At 47.9% G+C, this 19115-nt stretch overlaps 2 protein-coding genes across 3 annotated transcripts in view; one reads left to right on the top strand and one right to left on the bottom strand.

The window, feature by feature from the left end:
- emei (transmembrane protein 161-like emei) overlaps positions 1-19115 on the top strand; it is a 132036-nt gene that overhangs the window by 13035 nt on the left and 99886 nt on the right. The window lies entirely within an intron of this gene.
- Positions 16418-19115, bottom strand: part of LOC139059146 (putative leucine-rich repeat-containing protein DDB_G0290503) — a 62951-nt gene continuing 60253 nt past the window's right edge. For both annotated transcript variants that reach the window (XM_070537131.1, XM_070537130.1), the window contains one exon: positions 16418-17038. Coding sequence is in view for 1 of the 2 variants with exons in the window: in XM_070537130.1 (XP_070393231.1) it covers positions 16943-17038 (96 nt within the window). In the remaining variant the exon portion in view is untranslated. The remainder of the gene's footprint in view (positions 17039-19115) is intronic.

Here is a 19115-nt window from a genome sequence, read left to right as displayed (position 1 = left end):
GGCAAGACTGCTAGAGGTGCTGGCTGCAACCAAACTACGGCTCTCCAGGTGTACCAGTCATCTGTACTCTCTGGCGTGTTGTATGCATTACCAGCCCTGAACGTACCACCTAGTTTGATGTCCCAACTGGAACGAGATCATATATGGTTGCCCTTCGACTAATGCTTAGATTACCTCGTGAGGCGCAATCTGTTGCAATACTCACTGAGGCGCATCAGTTACCCCTGAGGCTGCAAGCAGGCAGGCACCTCTATATCGCATTCAGCGTTTGCACCGCGCATCGAATGGCCAATCGCTCCTTGATCGTCTCTTTCACCGCCCGTTATATCGCATGGGAAAAATGGTGGTATTATTTATGATCATCGCTGTCATTTCTGAACGTGCTGATTCAGTTACGTTTCCGCCTCCAAAAGATAGATGATGATGACGACGATGATGACGACGACAGTGATCTAAAGAAAGGAAAGACGCTTGATTCTGCAACCCGTGAGGGACCCTGGCGAAGCTTCATCAGGGGGAGGGAGTGGGAAAGGATGATAGACAAAGAGGGAGGATCGATGTGGCCTAATAGACTCCACTATGCGCGACAAGTGGCAGTCCTCAGTAAAGTGGCCAGCGTTGTAGCGGGCGCTTACAGGGTGTATTCCCCCATGTGGAATTTACAAACTCCAGCAGGCTTCGCAGCGCGGGGAGCCGGGGATACACCGGGAACAGCAGGTCAGTCTATGCGGCTGCTGGAAGGCCGTGGCGTCTGTAGGTGTTGATTACTATGGAGCGTTCCTGCGCCAAGGATGGGCAGGCACAGAGAAGGTGCTCCCGAGTCTCGGGGTCTCCGCACCTCTTGCAGGCAGGTGACGTGGCGCAGCCCCTGGCATACAGCCGGGCCGCAGTCGAGGTGCAGCCAGTCCGCAAGCACAGGAGCGTGGAACGGTCTCTTCTGATCAGGCCGTTCTCTGGAAGCGGCTTGGGGGCCCTGCCACTAGCCGCTCGGGGGACCGAGTGAATGGAGGTGAACAGGCGCCGTATATAGCCGATATCTCGTGTAGTCCGAAAACGCTACCGCTCTGTTAACCGGGACTACAAAAGATATCACCAAACACTTATTCCCCATTAACCTCATAATCCCTGACATACACAAAAAGTCCGATTTGCCTGTTTCGGCAATATTCAAATTGGCTCAGTCTCGCATGTTCGCAAAATTTCCAGATTATCTTCAAGTATTCACAGGTGCATCTGTACACAGCGACGGTCAAAGCGCCTCTGCAGCTTTTTCTGCCCTTCGACTAAGTATACGACGTATCTTTCAAATACCCCATCCAGCCTAGTCAACAACTGCGGAGGTAGCAGGAATAATGTTGTACTGAAATACGGGCAAGCGGAGTTAAACGTATCGAAGATTGCCACTTTAAGGACTACCGCGCTGCCCTTAGCAAGTTACAAGCAGTCAAATTGATTGCCCAATAGTGCGTAGCATTATTGACTCTGCAAAGAAAATTTCATCAGTTGGGGATCTCTCGTTGCTCAATGGATACATTCACACGTAGGAATCGCCGGAAATGAAGAGGCTGATCGACTGGCTTCAACTTGCGCACATAACAACTGTGTCTGCCCTGAAATTTTGTACAAGCTTGACGATGTTCGTCTGCTGATTTGTTGCCACCTACTCAAACAGCATCCAGATCAGCGCGTCGCAAATGGAATTTTCCCGCCCTGTGTTCGCGGTCGAGGTTTGCCTCGTCGCGCTAGAGCGCAACTACTCAAGGTGAGGGTTGGCTGTGTGAACGTGTGCCTACGTTTATACAGACTAGGACGTGTGGTCAGTCCATTGTGTACGTATTGTGATTTCTACGAGACACTTCAGCACCTGATATTGGAGTGCCCCGCTTTCAGTGCGCAGCGCATGTCGCTATAGTGAGAGACTATCATCCCCTTGGCCTGCAGTGCACGACACTTGAATATTTGTACGCCAGTGGCTGTGCCTCTGGACGCGATCAAGCTAATCGCCCTTTCTTATTTTTCTAGAATTAACTTAGGTTCACGTTTGTAGCTGAGACAGTATATCTTCTATTCATTCTGTAGTAGCATGACCTTCATGTGACCGGCCCTGCTGTGTGTGACCTGTACTGTGCATTCTACTTTAATATTTTAGATTTTCACTGTTGCTCTTTCTTTCCTCTTTCCTCCCCTCCTTTCTATATTCGATTCCTGTGTTTCTGTCACCTCCTTTCTGAAGAGTAACAGGCATCGTGCCCCTTACGGCGGCAGTTCCCAGCCTGCTCCTCGCTTTCTCTTTCCTGTCACGTGTACATATCTTTTCAAAACAAATAATAATAATAATAATAATAATAATAATAATAATAATAATAATAATAATAATAATAATAATAATAATAATAATCCCACCAGTCGCGTCGATGTTCGAGACGGAGCAATTGACTTTACATGTCTCGTTCCGTGGGTACCATGGGCAGCTGGTTGCGGCTGCTGCGACAGGTGTCGATTTGCTTCCAGAGTTCATCGCCTAAGTGAGCGCGGGCCTGCTCCGGCGTGCGTGAGGCACGCAGCGGGAACAGTCGATGACGTGTTTCTCCGCAAACGCAGCTTGCTCGACGAGCGCGAACGGTGTTTCAAGAGACGTCACACGTACCAGCCATAGAAAGAAGAGGAAGTGGACGCGCCCGTTTGCGATTGCTATTACGAAGGGACTCTACTCTGCTTCGATGGCATTTTTGTCTTCGAAAGAAGAAGAAGAAGCAGTAGCCTCACCGCAGTCACGATGCTCCTCACGCGCCCCTTCAAAGCCTCGCCGAGCACGGGCGCTTTTCCTCCCCTCCGGTCACGTGCTCGCGTTCGAAAGCTAACGGCACGCGGCCAGATATGGCTGCAGCAATCGAGGCGGGTGTGCCGTCGTTCCAAGGCGACGATTCAGGAGCCATCGAAACGGCAGAGCAGCAGCGCAAGAGGTGCGAGCTTGTACCGCCGCAGCCCAACGCGGACGCCTGTAACCACCCCTGGCCTGCAGTGCCGAGCGCGTGCACGTACGACCAAGCGGCGTACTGGTACTGGTTCCAGCATCCCTTCAGCCAAAGCCGATTCCAAGCAACGCCAGCATTCCACTGGACGCCAGCAGCTGCCAGCTGGCTTCCAGCGTGTCCCACGCCGTACTTCGTCGCACCGCATCGCTATGTGATTCCTCTGGCGCACCCACGGTGGAGCGTACCGGGTTTTCCAAACGGCGTGGCACCTCCGACCTATATCGTGCCACAACCGGCTCCGAAGCCGACGACGACGATTCCGGACGTGGTATTTCGAAACTTCCTCCCTCCGCGACCAGCCCTGCAGGTGACAACGACAACGATCTCGGACGTGGCAGCTCCGAAGTTCCTAGCGCCGCAATCGGTTCCGGTGAGAGTGGCGACGATCCCGAACGTGACCCTGGGCGCGTTCGGAGTTCCGGCTTGGTGCCCCCACTCGCCGGTTCCGGGTCGTACGGTGCAGTTCAGCGCCGGTGGAGCGAAGCCGCCGTTATCGAGTGCTTACGACGTGCAACGCGTGCAAGGCGCCCCCCTATTCATGACCCGGTCAACAACGCGCAGAAAGTTGCGACAGCCGCCGCCCGCGTCTGAGACGGCGCCTCGTTCCCACCGGCAGCACAATGTGTGTAAGGCTCCTGACACCGCAGCTGAACCGCATTCGCAGTGACGACGGAAGCGAATGTGAATAATGGAGCCGTAGTCGCATCATACAGTAAATATACTCTTTAATATGAAATAAAGGCGTGCTAACTCGATATGCTTAGATGTGGTGGCTCTTTGATCGACGTGTGTCAGTAGTCACTGAGTGTGGCTTGAACGCGCCTTAACTATTCGCAGATGCATACGAAACGCGCATAGTAATGGGCGGACTCGTAGACTCACGATGGAGACAGCCACATCAGAAAAAGTTTGGTGTGGTTTCCTCGATGAATGGCTCAAGCCACTATGCATGGCAGATTGGCCAAGAATAGCATGAATTATATGAAAGTAATTTGTCGCATCTAAAATAAACCACTACTAGATCAAAGCAAAAGTAAAATAACAAATACTAACTTTAAGGAAATCCTGCTGATTCAGTTATAATATCACAGCAGTCACACCGACATCCCTATGCCATGCAATGTCCTAGCTAGACAAGAGGCTCCCCAAAACAGAATATCGGGGATGACAAGACTCAGTCCAACACAGGGAACTAATATTTCTGAAACAATTTTTCTTAATGACAAAAGACGACGGCGTGATAAGGCGTGATAAAGCAAGCAAGTGTTTGGACGCGTTTTCTTTCATCTCTCCCCGATATTCAGATTAGACGAAAAATTCACCGACGATTACGATACTCCCTAATGCGAAATTTGAGCGCAGCCCTGTACGTGCTTTCATTTCGCGATAGTGGCTGGTGCGGATAATCTTTCTCGTGCGGCACGTTACAAATGGAGGAAAGTGCGGCGCGACTGCCTCGCTAATCTGGAGATCGCGTGAGCAAACGTGTGGGTGACGTGTGGGCGCGATTCACAGCAGCAGCCGCCGCTGAAAGGCCTACCAGAGGACGCGCGCTACTCTGGCGCCTTCTCCTAGCCGTTGTCGCCGCACTACGCTTCTGACGATTTCTCCATACCCTCCTCCACTTTCCGCCCCATGGTTTCGCTGCACCCTCCTCTCCGCTTTCCTCCTCTCGACTTCCACCCCCGCTGCGCTCCGCGTTCGCTTTCATCTTTCGCTGTGCTCGTTCGCTCGGTTACGCCGCCTCCTACACGGACACCGACACTCGCCGTAGGAACGCGAGCCTGCGCTCTAAATGTCCTCAAAGACATCCCGCCATGTGCTACCACTTGCGGTTACGCAAATCATTTCGCGAAACGTGGGTTACCCGGCGGACGCGTCCCAAAGCGAACGAGGAGACGCACTTACACTCAAAATAACGCGCAAGAATCCTTAGAGTTCTCCCCGTACTATAGAGGAAACATATAGGGCAAAACCGGGTGTTTTACTAAGACAGTTAGTAATACTAAAAAATAGCGGTTTTGAATTAAGACGACAGTTCTCTCGGATACATGCCATAGGCGGTGGCGACCACGGGATGATACGGGAGCCACACGCGCAAACTTTCGATCGCGATCGAGCCTGATTGGGATTCGATTTCTTGATCACGATTGACTCCATCGTGCAAGCTGCGGGATTGAGCCACCGCTGTCGAGAATTTTGGTCCGGATCGGGCTCGAGGTCGCGATCGAAAGTGTCCGTGTGACACCGGTAATAAATAGTCGCTAATTAACAAAATTCTAAAGATTGACTTTTGATATTTTTATTTCAGCTGGGTAATCGTAATCGCAAAGTTTTCTTTTTTTTGACGTGGAAACATTATATAATCCGCGGAACTGTGGTCCGATGAAATTCGGCTATCAGCGCGCGCGAAACCGAAAGTGGAAGGCTGCGTGCATGTGCAGTCGAGGCCCTCTTGGCGAATAGCTAGGGTAAAGTCCCTCTTTTTGCGATGAGAATTTATGGACACCCCAGGCGCACTTGCGCCGTCGCCGTGATATTCCGTATAAATTTCAACTGCGGTAACATCGCGGCCGCGCGCCGCGTGCTGTGGGTTGAATGAAGGCGTGCAAGGGTGAGCCGAAAAGAATATAGAGTTTTAGTTTAGGGGATGCAAGCGGCTTGCGTCCCCTAAACTCGCAGTACCGTCACCCCTAGTTCTTGCGTACGCAAGCCGCTTGCGTCCCCTAAATAAAGCTCTTTAATGGTGGCACGATCTCATGCCCACAATGGGGAAAGATGGGAAGGAAGCGCGCCGTCTTCCGTCGCGCGCAAGGCAGCAGGGGGCGTCCTATTCCTATGGCGGCTAGAGTTACTATAGTGTGCTAACAGATATACAGTAACTCCAGTGGCGGCTGCGCATGGCGCGGCTGAGCGGGCACCATCTTGAAGCGGCCAGCAGTGGGTACAAAGTCTAGGCGCACCGAGCGCTGATGGCTTCGTGCACGCTTTGTCCTCGTCGCTTAGTTCGCCTTGAAGCGAGGGCCAGCACGAAGGGTAACACTCGCAGCAGCACTCGCTGCTGCTGCCGCTCGTCCTTATGCCAACGCAATCGGAATATATCGCAATCGATGACGCTTCGCCTTTCGGGCGAAACTGCGACATTTTTTTTGTCTTGGAACCTTAAGCTAGGCACCTCAGTGACGACTTTCTGCTTATATAATCCAGCGGCGGGCAGCTCGCTCCTCCGCGCGGCGAAAGCGAGTAGTCGAGCCGCAACGCGTTAGCTTCCCACCGCATAATGGCTTCACCGCAGTACAGTTATGCAATGTCATGAAGCTCTTATGGATCACGTCTATAATACCCTCATATATAATACCCTGTTCGCCATCTCGAGTAGCCGTATAGCTATGTAATGCGGTGAAACTTTTACAATATTTTGCGGTGAAGGCAAGTGACAGTTTGCGGATCTTATTGCGATAGCAATATATATGGACACTCCAGGCGCACTGCTGCCGTCGCCGTCGCCTTGGGGTTCCGCATAAAGTCCAAGGACGATAATATCGTCGCCGCGCGCGCGCTGTATGCGCGAGTAAAAGTATGGCTGAGCCGGCGATCGCGGCTACATCGAGTGAGATGTGTTCATGTTTGCTTGTGAGCGCGTGGCACCATGCTTGTTAAATTCGTTGCTATGTCTATGTTTACAAGCTTATACGGCCTATAAAACTATCATCGTTACTTCGTATAGCTGTCCCTCTAATTTGCTATCACAATCGATGCTTCGCCTTTCGGGCGAAACTGCGACCCCTTTTATTTTTTATTTTTTGTAAGTGTAACTAATGTGTCATTATTTGGTATACAGGATGACCATTTTTAAGTTTTATGGAATCTTCAAAGATATATCCTGTAGCAGATAACATAATTATAGTCCGCGAGCTGAATTATTCGAGAGGCGGACATTACTTGCAAGATAAATCGATACACATATTCAACTAAATAATAAAAACAATAATTATCTTTTGAATTAATTACAATACGACACATATTGCAATTTACGAATTGTAGCCAGCTTAATTGCAGTTTGGAAGGCGTATCGACTTGGAACGAATTTACAGAATGACACCAGTTTGCAGACATACGCCATCCACCCCGCCATAAAAATTCACTGTTCCACTTTTTCCACGCTCTTTTATGCACTGAAGCACAAAAGTAACTGGTACGTCCGTGTATTTCGTTCCACACTTCGGGAAATGTCTCGAAACCGGTGACATCCTGGAAACTCATTTTAAGTGTATACATTTTGCAAGCTCGCCGGCTTCGGCTTAGCCGTGGCTGAGCGATTGGACATGGAGGAATGAAAAAACTGAGAGGCCCTACCCACTCCGCGCACTAGGAGAAAATTGTGGAGGAATATACGTCTGAAGACACCCGAAAATTGTCGATATCCTCGCCTTCCTCGACTACATCCGAGGGGGGGGGGGGGGGGGGTGACAGAAGAGCGAAGGACCCCGGGTGCCAGACGACCTAGCTACGCCACTGCTCGCAAGTCCGCGATTCCTAATTTTGACAGCCCATGGTGCATTTTCGGCACGTAGTACGTACGTTGTTCAGCAAGGTTCTGACTTGTGTTTTATAAGTCGCGGGCCGCTTTTCTCCTTGCGACGATACTGAATTTTTTACAGGTACTGCTCCAGTAGGGCACATGTAACCGGCAAACGAAGGCTTCAGGAGACCACCTGAGGTTATAATGAAGGAGGCTGCGCAGAATCTCCAGGGCACCCTAGGGGTAGCGGGGGAATCAAAAATGGAAGCAGGGTGGCTCATGGATTGGGGCCGCGGAGGCCTAAGCGTGCCAGGGGGTAATCGAAAAAAAAAAAATCTTATGCACCCCTGGCACGCGCAATCCTCGGTGAGCCCGGGTTCTAGTTCTGATGTCCCCGTTGCCGCTTTGGTGCCCTGGAGGCGCCGCCAATAATTCGAAATAATGGCACGTTGTTACAAGTAAAACACGACTGAATAAATGTAATTACGTCCAGCTGCCAACTTGTGACGCTAAGTTCAGCACTACCCCGTCCCGCTACTTCTGCAACACCAGTCAGAACTTTGCCCGCTATTCAAGAATGCATAATGCTGGTATTGTGCGTTTGTGTATATTAAAACACATGTTGCTGAACTGTTGCTTGTTTCTCGCAGTTCTCGCAACAGCACGAACTCTCTTAAGCAGGGCGCGTTCGGCGGTCACACGCACCTGCACAGGTGCATCACGGGCTGATAGAGCTTTACGCAGAATATATGTGCATTTCGCTGCTCTCGACATCGCACGTAGGCCGGGTCTACGCGCGTACTGTTCGACACCGTGCGTTGGCTATCACAAAACTTTGGTTCCGTGAAGCTTCACTTACCGTGGGAAGAAGCGGTCAATGTACCAAAATACGGAGTCAGAAATGACGTTGTGCCTACTCGGCGGCGCTCTGTCGTAGTGATGTGCGGTCACCTGAAATTTTCTCAATAAAGCACGAAAATTCCTCAAGCCACAGCGAGAATACGCGTTTGTGCTCATAAACTCCAGATGGATCGCAAATGGGTCGGGTGTGTCGTACGTGTCTCCCGTGCATTCTTGCAGTGCAGTGAGAATGCGTACATTTTTACAGCGAAAGCTGCATATGACTAACCTTTCGTAGTTTTTTCGGCGTATATATGTCAACAGCAAAAACCATGTGGGCCAATCCTGGTCATAGTGCAGAAAGGGTCCAAGCTCAATGGCATACACGTCTGCGGGCTTGGGAACCTGTAACGCGCCCTTCGGTATATTCGGGATGGACCTACGTATGGGGAGCGCTTAAATGGGCCCTAACCAGGTCTGGCCATTTTGAGCTGCCAAGCGCAGAGCATACAAGCGCGCCAACGATCGTGTTTGCAAAGAATTACATCGCTACGCTCCGCGGAAAGGTCTGAAATCTTAATCCGAACGCCGTTTTCCCTTTCCCTCGCGGCGACCGCGCTGCAAGCCAGGCGGTGACGTACTCGCGTCCCTGCTCCTACGTACTCGGGTCCGCACTGTGACGTCGCTCGTTGTGACACGTAACTGAGAAATATTCAAGGCATTTGTTATTTGTGTGATCTGTTGCTTGAACTTACGAATTGAAGTTTAGAGAAATAATAAAACACACAAACGGAATTTCTGCGTGTTTTTTGTTTGACCTCGCACTGAAGAGAGATGTACTTCCGCTTCGTCTGCTTGTTTGCACGGTCGTGCAGTCATATGCGCAGGTACCGAAACCATGCCATTCTGACGTTCTCATTAAAAAAAGCGCTAAAGACGAAGTCGAAGGAACATATAAGACAAGACTGGTGCTTGTATTCCTTCGACTTCGTTTTTAGCGCCTTTTTATGAAAACTGTCAAGATGAACCAACTCGCCCAAATCAAGGTATTATATACCATTCTCTACCGTGTTCCAGCGCGTGATCATGCTCTGCAATCCGCTTGTTCTGCCTCAGTATTCGTGTAGCACTGAATTATATCGCTAGTCATGTGTTCTTGTGCACAGCGCGCAAAATCGTGCGCTGCGCGAGTGAGTGAGTGAAAAACTTTATTGAGCTCTAGATTCGCTGGTCTTCTGCGGTCTTCAGATGGCTTCGTCAATCTTCTTGCCCAACGGTCGGTTGCCCTTAGCCCAGGGCTCCGCTGGATGCTGCTGCCAGTTGTGCTCGCCGAATCAGACCTTCTTGGTCTACCCGGCGATCGCTGGAGACCACTCCCTCCCATTGCTACGCACTCGGGTTTGGTATGACGGGTACCACGTCTATCTTCTGGCATGTCCCCGTTATGTGATACAGCGTGGATGTTTCGTGGCACCAAGGGCATTTGTCATTGTATTGTGTGGGATACATTTTGATGAGTACGTTTAGGTTCGGGTACGAGCCCGCTTGTAGCTGCCTCCACGCGACAGAGTCCTCTCTGCTAAGGGAGTTGTGCGGTGGTGGATACCGCTTTCTGCAGCCCTTGTAGTAACTTAGTATCGCCGAATACAGTGAAAGCTCGTTAATTCGAACTTCAATAATTCGAATTTATGGATAATTCGAACTGTACGACGGCCAGAGAAGCGCGCCTACTGCCTACACACAAGGCTGTATTGCCTCCGAAACGGAGAGAACGGCGAGAGAAGGCAAAATTGGAAAAAAATCTAACCGACGCGGGGTCAGCCAGAAGGCAGCGGCGGCTGCCGCCTCTCCGTTCTACGTAACCTCCGAGACTTCTTGCCCGTTGCGACTCTCGGAGGCTTTGCAAATCTTGTACAGCTGCTAATGTGTGGAGATGGCACGGCAAGCTCCAAAACACAGCGAATCAAGTACGTCGCAGCTGCGCTTGCAATCAAGAACCAACGAATGAGGGCCTTTGCCACCTTCACATGTTCAGCGTCTTTGTCTCGGCAGTCTTCATCGGTTGTGCACCTATGTTTTCAGCTTAGGAGGTATCGGCCGTGGCGATTCATTGTGATGGTGTTAAGCCTCGGCTAACGTTCGTTTCGGTGGACATCGGTGGTGTGGCACAGTCGGACCCAGAGCTTCGACTTGAAGATGGCGTGTGCCCGCGGCACACGCCATCACTTTCTGACACGCCAAATTTCTGACATGCCCTACTGCTTCCAAATCGCAGTGTACTGTTGCCCTACTTCACTTTCGTTAGTTCGAACTTTCGTTAATTCGAACTGAAGCGTCTTCCTCTTGCGGTTCGAATTAACGAGCTTTTACTGTATTAGGGTGCAGGTTCGGTCCCCTCGAGGTCGCCTACGTTGGATGCTCGGTAATAAGTGTACCCTCGAGCTATCCTGTCCGCCTCTTGGTTCCCTGCCACTCCCGTGTGTCCCGGCGTCCATACTATCGTACGCCTAATTGGTCATTCGTTTAGTTGTCGTTATGTGGTCTGCGGAGCGGAGTATGCGGAGCGCTCCGTGCCCTATTCTGCCGCGTAGGTAGTTGCGGCACGCCGTTTGTGAGTCTGTAAGGATTGGAAGAGACCGTTTAGACCGATATCCCTCCGCTGCCGCTAGAGGGACGGTCGCTTCTTCAGCCTCGACTATCGTACAGTCTTGTAGTGATGCGCTGGTGATCTCGCGTAGGTTCGAATCAATCACCGTTGCTATTGCGTTGCTGTTGCTCTGCCCCGCTGCTCTGGCGTATGTGGCTGCATCCACGTATGCCGTCGTTTCTTGGGGTGCTAGTGTCTTTCGTAGGTATTCAGCCCTCGCTTCTCTGCGTGCTTTGTGTAGGTTGGGATCCATGTTCCTGGGTATGAGTGCTACATTTAGTATGTTGCGATACTCGTCCGGAATTGTTTCGATCCTCAGTATCTCTTGAAGTTGATCGGCGCAGCCTAGTTTCTTCAGGAGCTCCTTGCCAGATGGGGTCTGCTGTAGTCTGCGTTGTTGGGAGACTAGTTGCGCCTCTTTCAATTCGTCGCAGGTGTTGTGTAGTCCTAAGGCTAGGAGCTTTTCGGTTGAGGTGTTGTGGGGAAGGTGGAGTGCGGTTTTGTAGGCTTTGCGTAGAATCGCGTCCGCCTGTTGTACCTCACTCTTGATGGGATTGTAGTAGGGGAGGCTGAAAACCAGACAATCACAACAGCTCGTGCGCAGCGCCGCAAAAAAAAAAAAAAAAGAAAGGAGGGGGAAAGAGAGAGGATAAAAAAACTGAAGGCGGGGCCCGTGACGTATGCGTCACGCGCTATGCAGTGGAGCTCGCCTCCTAAAATCATGGGTTCGCGGCATTGAAATATTTCTATCTCAGCTATTAATGAGCCGATTTCAAAAATGTTTGCGGCAGAACGCTCCCTAGAGGACAAGTAACAACTTTCAGCGTATAACCAAAATTTGCTATGGGGCCTGGTGAAGGGCCCTTTAATGCCTGCTTCACCTCCGCCAGGGGTCGGTGCACGTATGGTGAGTGCTTAATGCCCGCTTCACCTCCGCCGAGGGTCGGCCCGGTGTTGCACTATTTTTGGCGTCGGCCCACGTATGGAGAGTGCTTAACGCCTGCTTAACCTCTGCCGGGGGTCAGCCCGATATTTTTTTTTGTACATACTGTAGCCCGATCGGGCTATTGCAGGAGTGGGTGTGAAAGGCAGAGAAATTAAAATAGTAAGTAACACAGGCAATACGAACAATACAAACCAAAACTATTCAATGGCCGCCAAAAACAATAGGACCAGGCGAGGAATTCCAGTACTCGATTACACGGGGACAAACTGTATTTAGAAGTGTCCGTACGTGCAAAATAAGGCGCGATGTTTAGGTGATGGTGACTGCAGGAGATGGAGATGGTTTTGCAGGAGTTGGCTAGTGATCTGAAGATATACGGCAAGAGTTAATCATCATCATCATCAGCCCGGTTACGCCCACTGCAGGTCAAAGGGCTCTCCCATACTTCAACTACCCCGGTCGTGTACTAATTGTGGCCATGTTGCCCCTGCAAACTTCTTAATCTCATCCACCCATCTAACTTCCTGCTGCTCTTTGCTACGCTTCCCTTCCCTTGGAATCCACTCCGTAACCCTTAATGACCATCAGTTATCTTCCCTCCTCATTACATGTCCTGCCCATTTTTTTCTTGATTTCAACTAAGATATCATTAACTCGCGTTTGTTCCCTCACCCAATCTGCTCTTTTCTTATCCTTTAACGTTACACCTATCACTCTTTCCAAAGCTCGTTGCGTCGTTCTCAATTTAAGTAGAACCCTTTTCGTAAACCTCCAGGTTTCTGCCCCGTACGCGAGTACTGGTAAGACACAGCTGTTATATACTTTTCTCTTGAGGGATAATGGCAACCTGCTGTTCATGATCCGAGAATGCCTGCCAAACGCACCCCAGCCCATTCTTATTCTTCCGATTATTTCTGTCTCATGATCCGGATCCGCCATCACTACCTGTCCTAAGTAGATGTATTCCCTCACTACTTCTAGTGCCTCGCTACCTATCGTAAACTGCGGTTCTCTTCCGAGACTGTTAAACATTTAGTTTTCTGCAGATTAATTTTTAGACCCATCCTTCTGCTTTGTCTCTCCAGGCCAGTGAGCATGCATTGCAATTGGTCCCCTAAGGTACTAAGCAAGGCAATATCATCAGCTAATCGCATGTTACTAAGGTATTCTCCATTAACTCTTATCCCCAATTCTTCCCAATCCAGGTTTCTGAATACCTCCTGTAAACACGCTGTGAATAGCATTGGAGCGATCGTATCTCCCTGCCTGACGCCTTTCTTTATGGAGGACTATGGTGGCTGTGGAGCCGCTATAGATTATCTTTCAGTATTTTTACCATACGGCTCATCTACACCCCGATTCCGCAATGCCTCCGTGACTGCCGAGGTTTCGACTGAATCAAACGCTTTCTTGTACTCAATGAAAGATATATATAAGGGTTGGTTTTATTCCGCACATTTCTCTATCACCTAACTGATAGTGTGAATATGATCTATTGTTGAGTAGCCTTTACGGAATCCTGCCTGGTCCTTTGGTTGACGGAAGTCTAAGGTGTTCCAGATTCTATTTGCAATGACCATAGTAAGTACTTTGTACGCAACGGACAGCAAGGACAGTAAGAAGAGTTAATAATGCAATGCAAAAACTTCAGTGATTCCGTACGTCAGCGATCTGAGAGCAGTTGTAAGCCTAGGGATGAAAGCGCTGTATACGGTGAAAAATCCCTATCGTACCTATGGCATATGAAGCAGATCGCTTTCTTTTGGATGGCCTCAATCTGATTAATGTCACACTGTTTGTGTGGAATCGTATGTGGAATCGCACACTATTTGTGTGAATATTGCACTACCTTCGGGCCGATCCACGGCAGAGGTGAAGCACTTTGCTTTTCGTTTAAGAGCTTTGACTGTAATCAGCTTTCGCTGTCATTTCATCTTCACAGAGTGGAATGGTTGTCAGTTTTTTTCGTATCACCAGATGCCTAGCTCGCAAGTCTATCTGAGAGCCCCAGGAAGTCCAAGCAGAGAAAAGAAAGCAGAAGGGGGCCATAAAGGTGATCTTTTTTAAGAACACGCAAGAACTGGGCAATGGCCGGTACCTGCGGTTGCTGAGAGCAGTTTATTGGCTGTGCTGATAAAGCACGTTTATTTTCATAGAAGCCAGTAAAAGCAGCGGCTTCGACCTCGCAGCCCAATATGCAAAGTTCATTATGAACTTCTTTCAAAACTACGTCTGCAACAGTAATGCGACAAGACATTGCGATTACATCCTTTGGTTTAGGATTGCCGCGGAGCGCGTGCTTCCGAGCAACACAGTTGCCTGAGAAATGCTAACCAGAGAGGAGAACTGGCCGGACACGATGGCTGAACAATGCCAACTTCCGGCTTCAACAATTAGCTTCGGAAAGAGTGACGTCAGGGTCCTTCAATTTTTTCCTTCCACCATGGCGATAGGCCTCTCCCAGGAGCATGGTGAAAAGCGTCTTGGCTGTCCGAATCGGACAGACTTCTCTACCTTTGCCTCCCCACAAAAACACTGGATCTCTGTGTGACTTTATCGCTATTGCACGGTTGCCTGGTGCGTACTAACTGGCTATTGGAAAGCTGTTACCTTCTTGGCACGCGAGGCATGGGCGGGCAGTTGCAGTGATTGCCGTACGATTTTCCACAACTGGAGTCAAGCCGTAGCACAACTGAGACATTATTGGCCACAGTAGTCATCACAAACGCACCTGGCTTTGTCCAAGCTCATTACACATTAGCATACCTGCCCAACCTGTGAACTTCAAGATCTGCAACATCAAGGAGGGGAGGGGGATAAGCAGGCATTTCTTGCTCTTGGGTACACAAGAAACAGCAAACCTAGTACAACAGACATTGCTTTTAGATCAAACTTTTCCAGCGAAAGTTATCTGTATAGCGCAACAAAGCAAGGTCTTTGTTTCTTCTTGCGGCCGACCTACAAACCCGTATCGCACCCTCGTCGTTTTCCAGCGACTTTGCTGTCACAGATTTCGCCTGCTTCTGGACCTAGTCTTTATAAATTCACTTCAAGCAATTACCCTTCTTGTACCATTTCACCGTCATTTCAAGCAAAAGACTGAAAAGCAAATTTCTTTTCATAAGCAAAATTCAGATTTTACATATGTTACATCAAGCTGTGAGAAAATTAGAGTGGGCGAATATAATCTTTACTGAATACGAATCGAATAGTAAGTATAGAATAATCATAAGCAGATGCATATATTTACTGCTGAAATATTTATTGAGAGTTTAACTAGGTACATCCTTATATGGACATTAAAAAAGAAAAAAAGCACAGCAGAGTATCATTTCACACTTAAAAAAACAGCCTCTGAACTGTGCACAATTACTAGAGGAAACTATGGTGCTAGTGTCTACAGGAGCTGCAAGCAGGGCAGTTCAGCCATCTTTGGAATTACGGGTAGTACGTTGACTTGCTTAGGCACATAAAAGTTGAGGCAACGCTGGGTGTACGTCAAATGTGCCTTTCTGTTGCTCCCGTCGTTCAGCTTGTACAACAAAGTAGATGCTGTACCAACCCTATGCTACCCTCATTGTGCTGATGGCTTTTAACAGCTTTGTCACTTGGGTAACCGATCATCTAAGAACAGGATTCAAACATAGCACTGAAACCATTACGCCACGGATGCATGGACAAGAGGAACCACTGCAATTAGCAGGAAGTATGCATGCTTGCAATCTTATCACCTCCTACATTAAACAAAGCATAAATTGCAAAGCCACAGTGAAGCCACAAGAATGTATATCAGACAAATCCATGTACTACAACCAATCATTTGCATGGTGGCTGAATGATCGCAGTGGCAGAGCAGTTGGCTAAATAAATAGCTGTTGAAAAATGTATCGGAGTTGTAGAAGAAAAGGTAGCGGAAGGACTTGTGTGCAGTAAGCCCATGTAGAAGTACCTGTTGCAAGAAAAAAAAATCGTTGGTTGAGACGTAATAAAGCTGCTACGTGACTATGCCTAAAAGGACCAAATTACCACGATGTGATGTGGACTACTAGTGCGAAACGAAAAATAAATCTTCGATTACTTGTTTTGTTTCTGCATTGCTTCGACAATTTGCTGTTTTGTTTAGCAGACAGAACAACAAAATTAATACTTGCGGAATATCTGGTTAGTTTTGAGTACTATTTGAAATTGCTGAATAGTGTGCAATATTCCATTTGCATTCGGGCATTAATGCACCTGAATTTCAAGAAGGCAGCAAATCGTTCTGGAAGAAGAAAAAAATATGGCAGATGCTATGTCCCCGTAGGAAGCTATAGTGATCGAAGCTTTTTATCGATTGTTTAAACTTAAAACGTGCAAAGAAGCAAATATGCATATCAATACAAGGTACATAGCTTTTGCTAAGATAACAAACACGAATGAGAGCCAAGTGCAAAGTAAAAGTGTTTATTAAAAACTGTAAAACTTCCTTTATACAAGCAGTGCCAAGTGTTCCAAAGACAAGCCACACACCGAAACCGTCAATATAAGTATTTACACAGAAATTTGAAGTTTGCCGAGACTCGGGGAAGTTAGTTCTCCATTTGCGACACCTTTTATGGTGAATACTCCATCAATATCTCCAAGAAAGCACACAGTGCACAATTTGCATTTCAGTCAGTAATAAATTGTTACGAGGAGTAATATATATATATATATATATAATCTTAAACCTGGAACGTAGAGTGTGCATATCTGTTACTTAACTGGAAGATTGTAATGCTGTATAAGATTCGTAAAATTTCTTGCACTGTCATGCTATAAGCATCTGTCACACTTTCACTTAATTTTTTTTTTCTTGTTTAAAAACTGGTGACTGTACAAAGAGCTCTGTCATTTCTTTTTAAGCTATTCTTCCTTTAAAAACAAGTCACGAGTAAACAGAAGTATATTAAAATTATTTACATTCCGCAATGCTATCGCTTAAATCTGGATCTGAGAAATTTCTTGACACTTGATGGTGTCTGCGCAGACTTCTTGGGCTTCGCCTTTGATGGCGTACCTGCAGTTGCCTGGAAAAAGGAACGAGTGCATATCCTGCATAAGTCTCACACATAGCATTACTTTCTTGAAGCCACTTCCAATTTTTAATCCTATCATAATCCTATATCATAATTATTAGGCATGAACACCATTTAGTGAATGAAGCAAGTCAAAGAATGCACTTCAAAAGAGACACATCCAATGCTATAGTGATTGTTTTCCTTTTTTTTTTCTTTTTTTGGCAGTCTTGTTGTACTCCCACAGTTGGTCACAGTTGTCTTGATTTCAGTTGTATGATAACCTGAATACAGTAGTTATGGTAAAACAGAGAAGTTAAGACATTAAGAAACACTTCCTCGACAGCTATCATTACCACTAAAACCTATTGCTCAGACTATCAAATGAACGCAACAAAATTAACCTGCTAACAAATATAGCCCATGGCTGTGGTCAAGAGAAGTTCACATTCGCCTTGCCATTTTACTCTACAATTGATTGCTTAACACGCGTGAAAACAAAATTGCTTGCGTGCTCCTGCAGTGTTGAACTGCCCTGCACAGCAACAGTGTGTTAGCATAGCAGTACTATCACCAGTGGCAACACCTAATTTTGTGCATTCAAGATAAAGGTACAAACAATAGAAGAAAGCTCCCTGCAACGGCGCACCCCACTCCAACACATGTCAATGGCAAGCTTTTGCAAGGGACATACTGGCAGATCACCGCCACTGGTGACTGAGCCTGGTTGTAGATCACACAAACATCTTGCTTTCCAAACGTTCGCATGCACTCTCACGATTTGGCAGCGGTGTGCTTTCATCAAAGGTCAGCTACTCAGCGACAGTCAAAGTGAACACTCAAAAAGCAATCTCGCCCTTGCATACCGCTACAGGCTTTAGTCAACTTCCATCCAAAAACATAACTGACAACGCTTCAGGAACTGTGAACAATCGCAAAATGCATAGCTTTGCCACCAATTCACATGCTTCTTGTCAAATAGTTTTACATATAAAATAACAGAGGTCATTCACAGCACTTTTGGCTCTCAAACGTGGGCACGAGCAAGTGCAACGGTAGGCACAGCCACTTGCTGCTCTCATTCGTGCTAGAGAAGTTTGACAGTGGCTATAACTTGGTATGAAAAACAGTTACGACACTACTTTATTCTAACATAGTAGTCATTATTACGTGCGGAAAACATTTAGTGTTCATGGTGACAGTGCTCAAGCAGATGAGAGCCTGTCAAGCGAGGTAACCGTGGTTGTCCATTCGCCAGTCAGTTGTACAGCAAATGTACCACAACCTAATATGTACATCCGTTGGCAAGTGGGAATCATACCATTTAGAACATGAAAAGCTGCTAGGGTAATGACAATATGGTTCTGCTATGCTAAAAACATACGAGAAGAATTGAATGAAGGCTCTGTGAATGAATGAATGAATGAATGAATGAATGAATGAATGAATGAATGAAGGCTCTGCGTGTTACTTCCACTGATGGCATGCATGTTGTATGTAGGACAACGGTGTTAGCAGATGAGACAAAATTAAAGGTCCTTATCAAGCAGTGAAAACTGTCACATTGTCAGGACTTGCACTGGCCTCCTGTCATGCCCTGACCGTTATGATGACCAGCAATGCCTAGCAAATACAACCGCTATGTTTTCGCTAGTGACATGGCTATTTACACAATGCTGCGATATTGACCCGTCGTAAAGTCAAGCTTGTTCCATGCAATTCTCAAAATAGGAGTGATGATAACTGCACTTGAAAGCACGTGTACTCAAGAAGTCCTGTTCGCAGAGCCTGAGATGCAGTGAACTGCAACACCAGTAAGCGGAAATCCCAGAGTAGTTAAGGTAAGACAAGACATTTGCACTCTTGCTTTACCCAGCAGAACATGGTGGCTCACTTAAAGCTCAACAGAACAGCAGCAATCACCATTTTCAAAGTGGAAATTGGTATAGCACTCTGCGGCTCCTAGCACCATGGCTCACTGCACTGGGGTTGCCGAAGTATTACAGCCATGCTTACGGTTTACCGATTTGATCACAGACACAGCAGCGTTAAGCTCCAGACAAAATGTAAATCCCACTATAGCAATAAA

This window comes from Dermacentor albipictus, chromosome 4 (genome assembly GCF_038994185.2).
Source record: "Dermacentor albipictus isolate Rhodes 1998 colony chromosome 4, USDA_Dalb.pri_finalv2, whole genome shotgun sequence".
NCBI lineage: Eukaryota > Metazoa > Arthropoda > Arachnida > Ixodida > Ixodidae > Dermacentor > Dermacentor albipictus.
The sequence above is the reverse complement of the archived record's forward strand: the minus strand, read 5'-3'. Positions and strand labels throughout refer to the sequence as shown.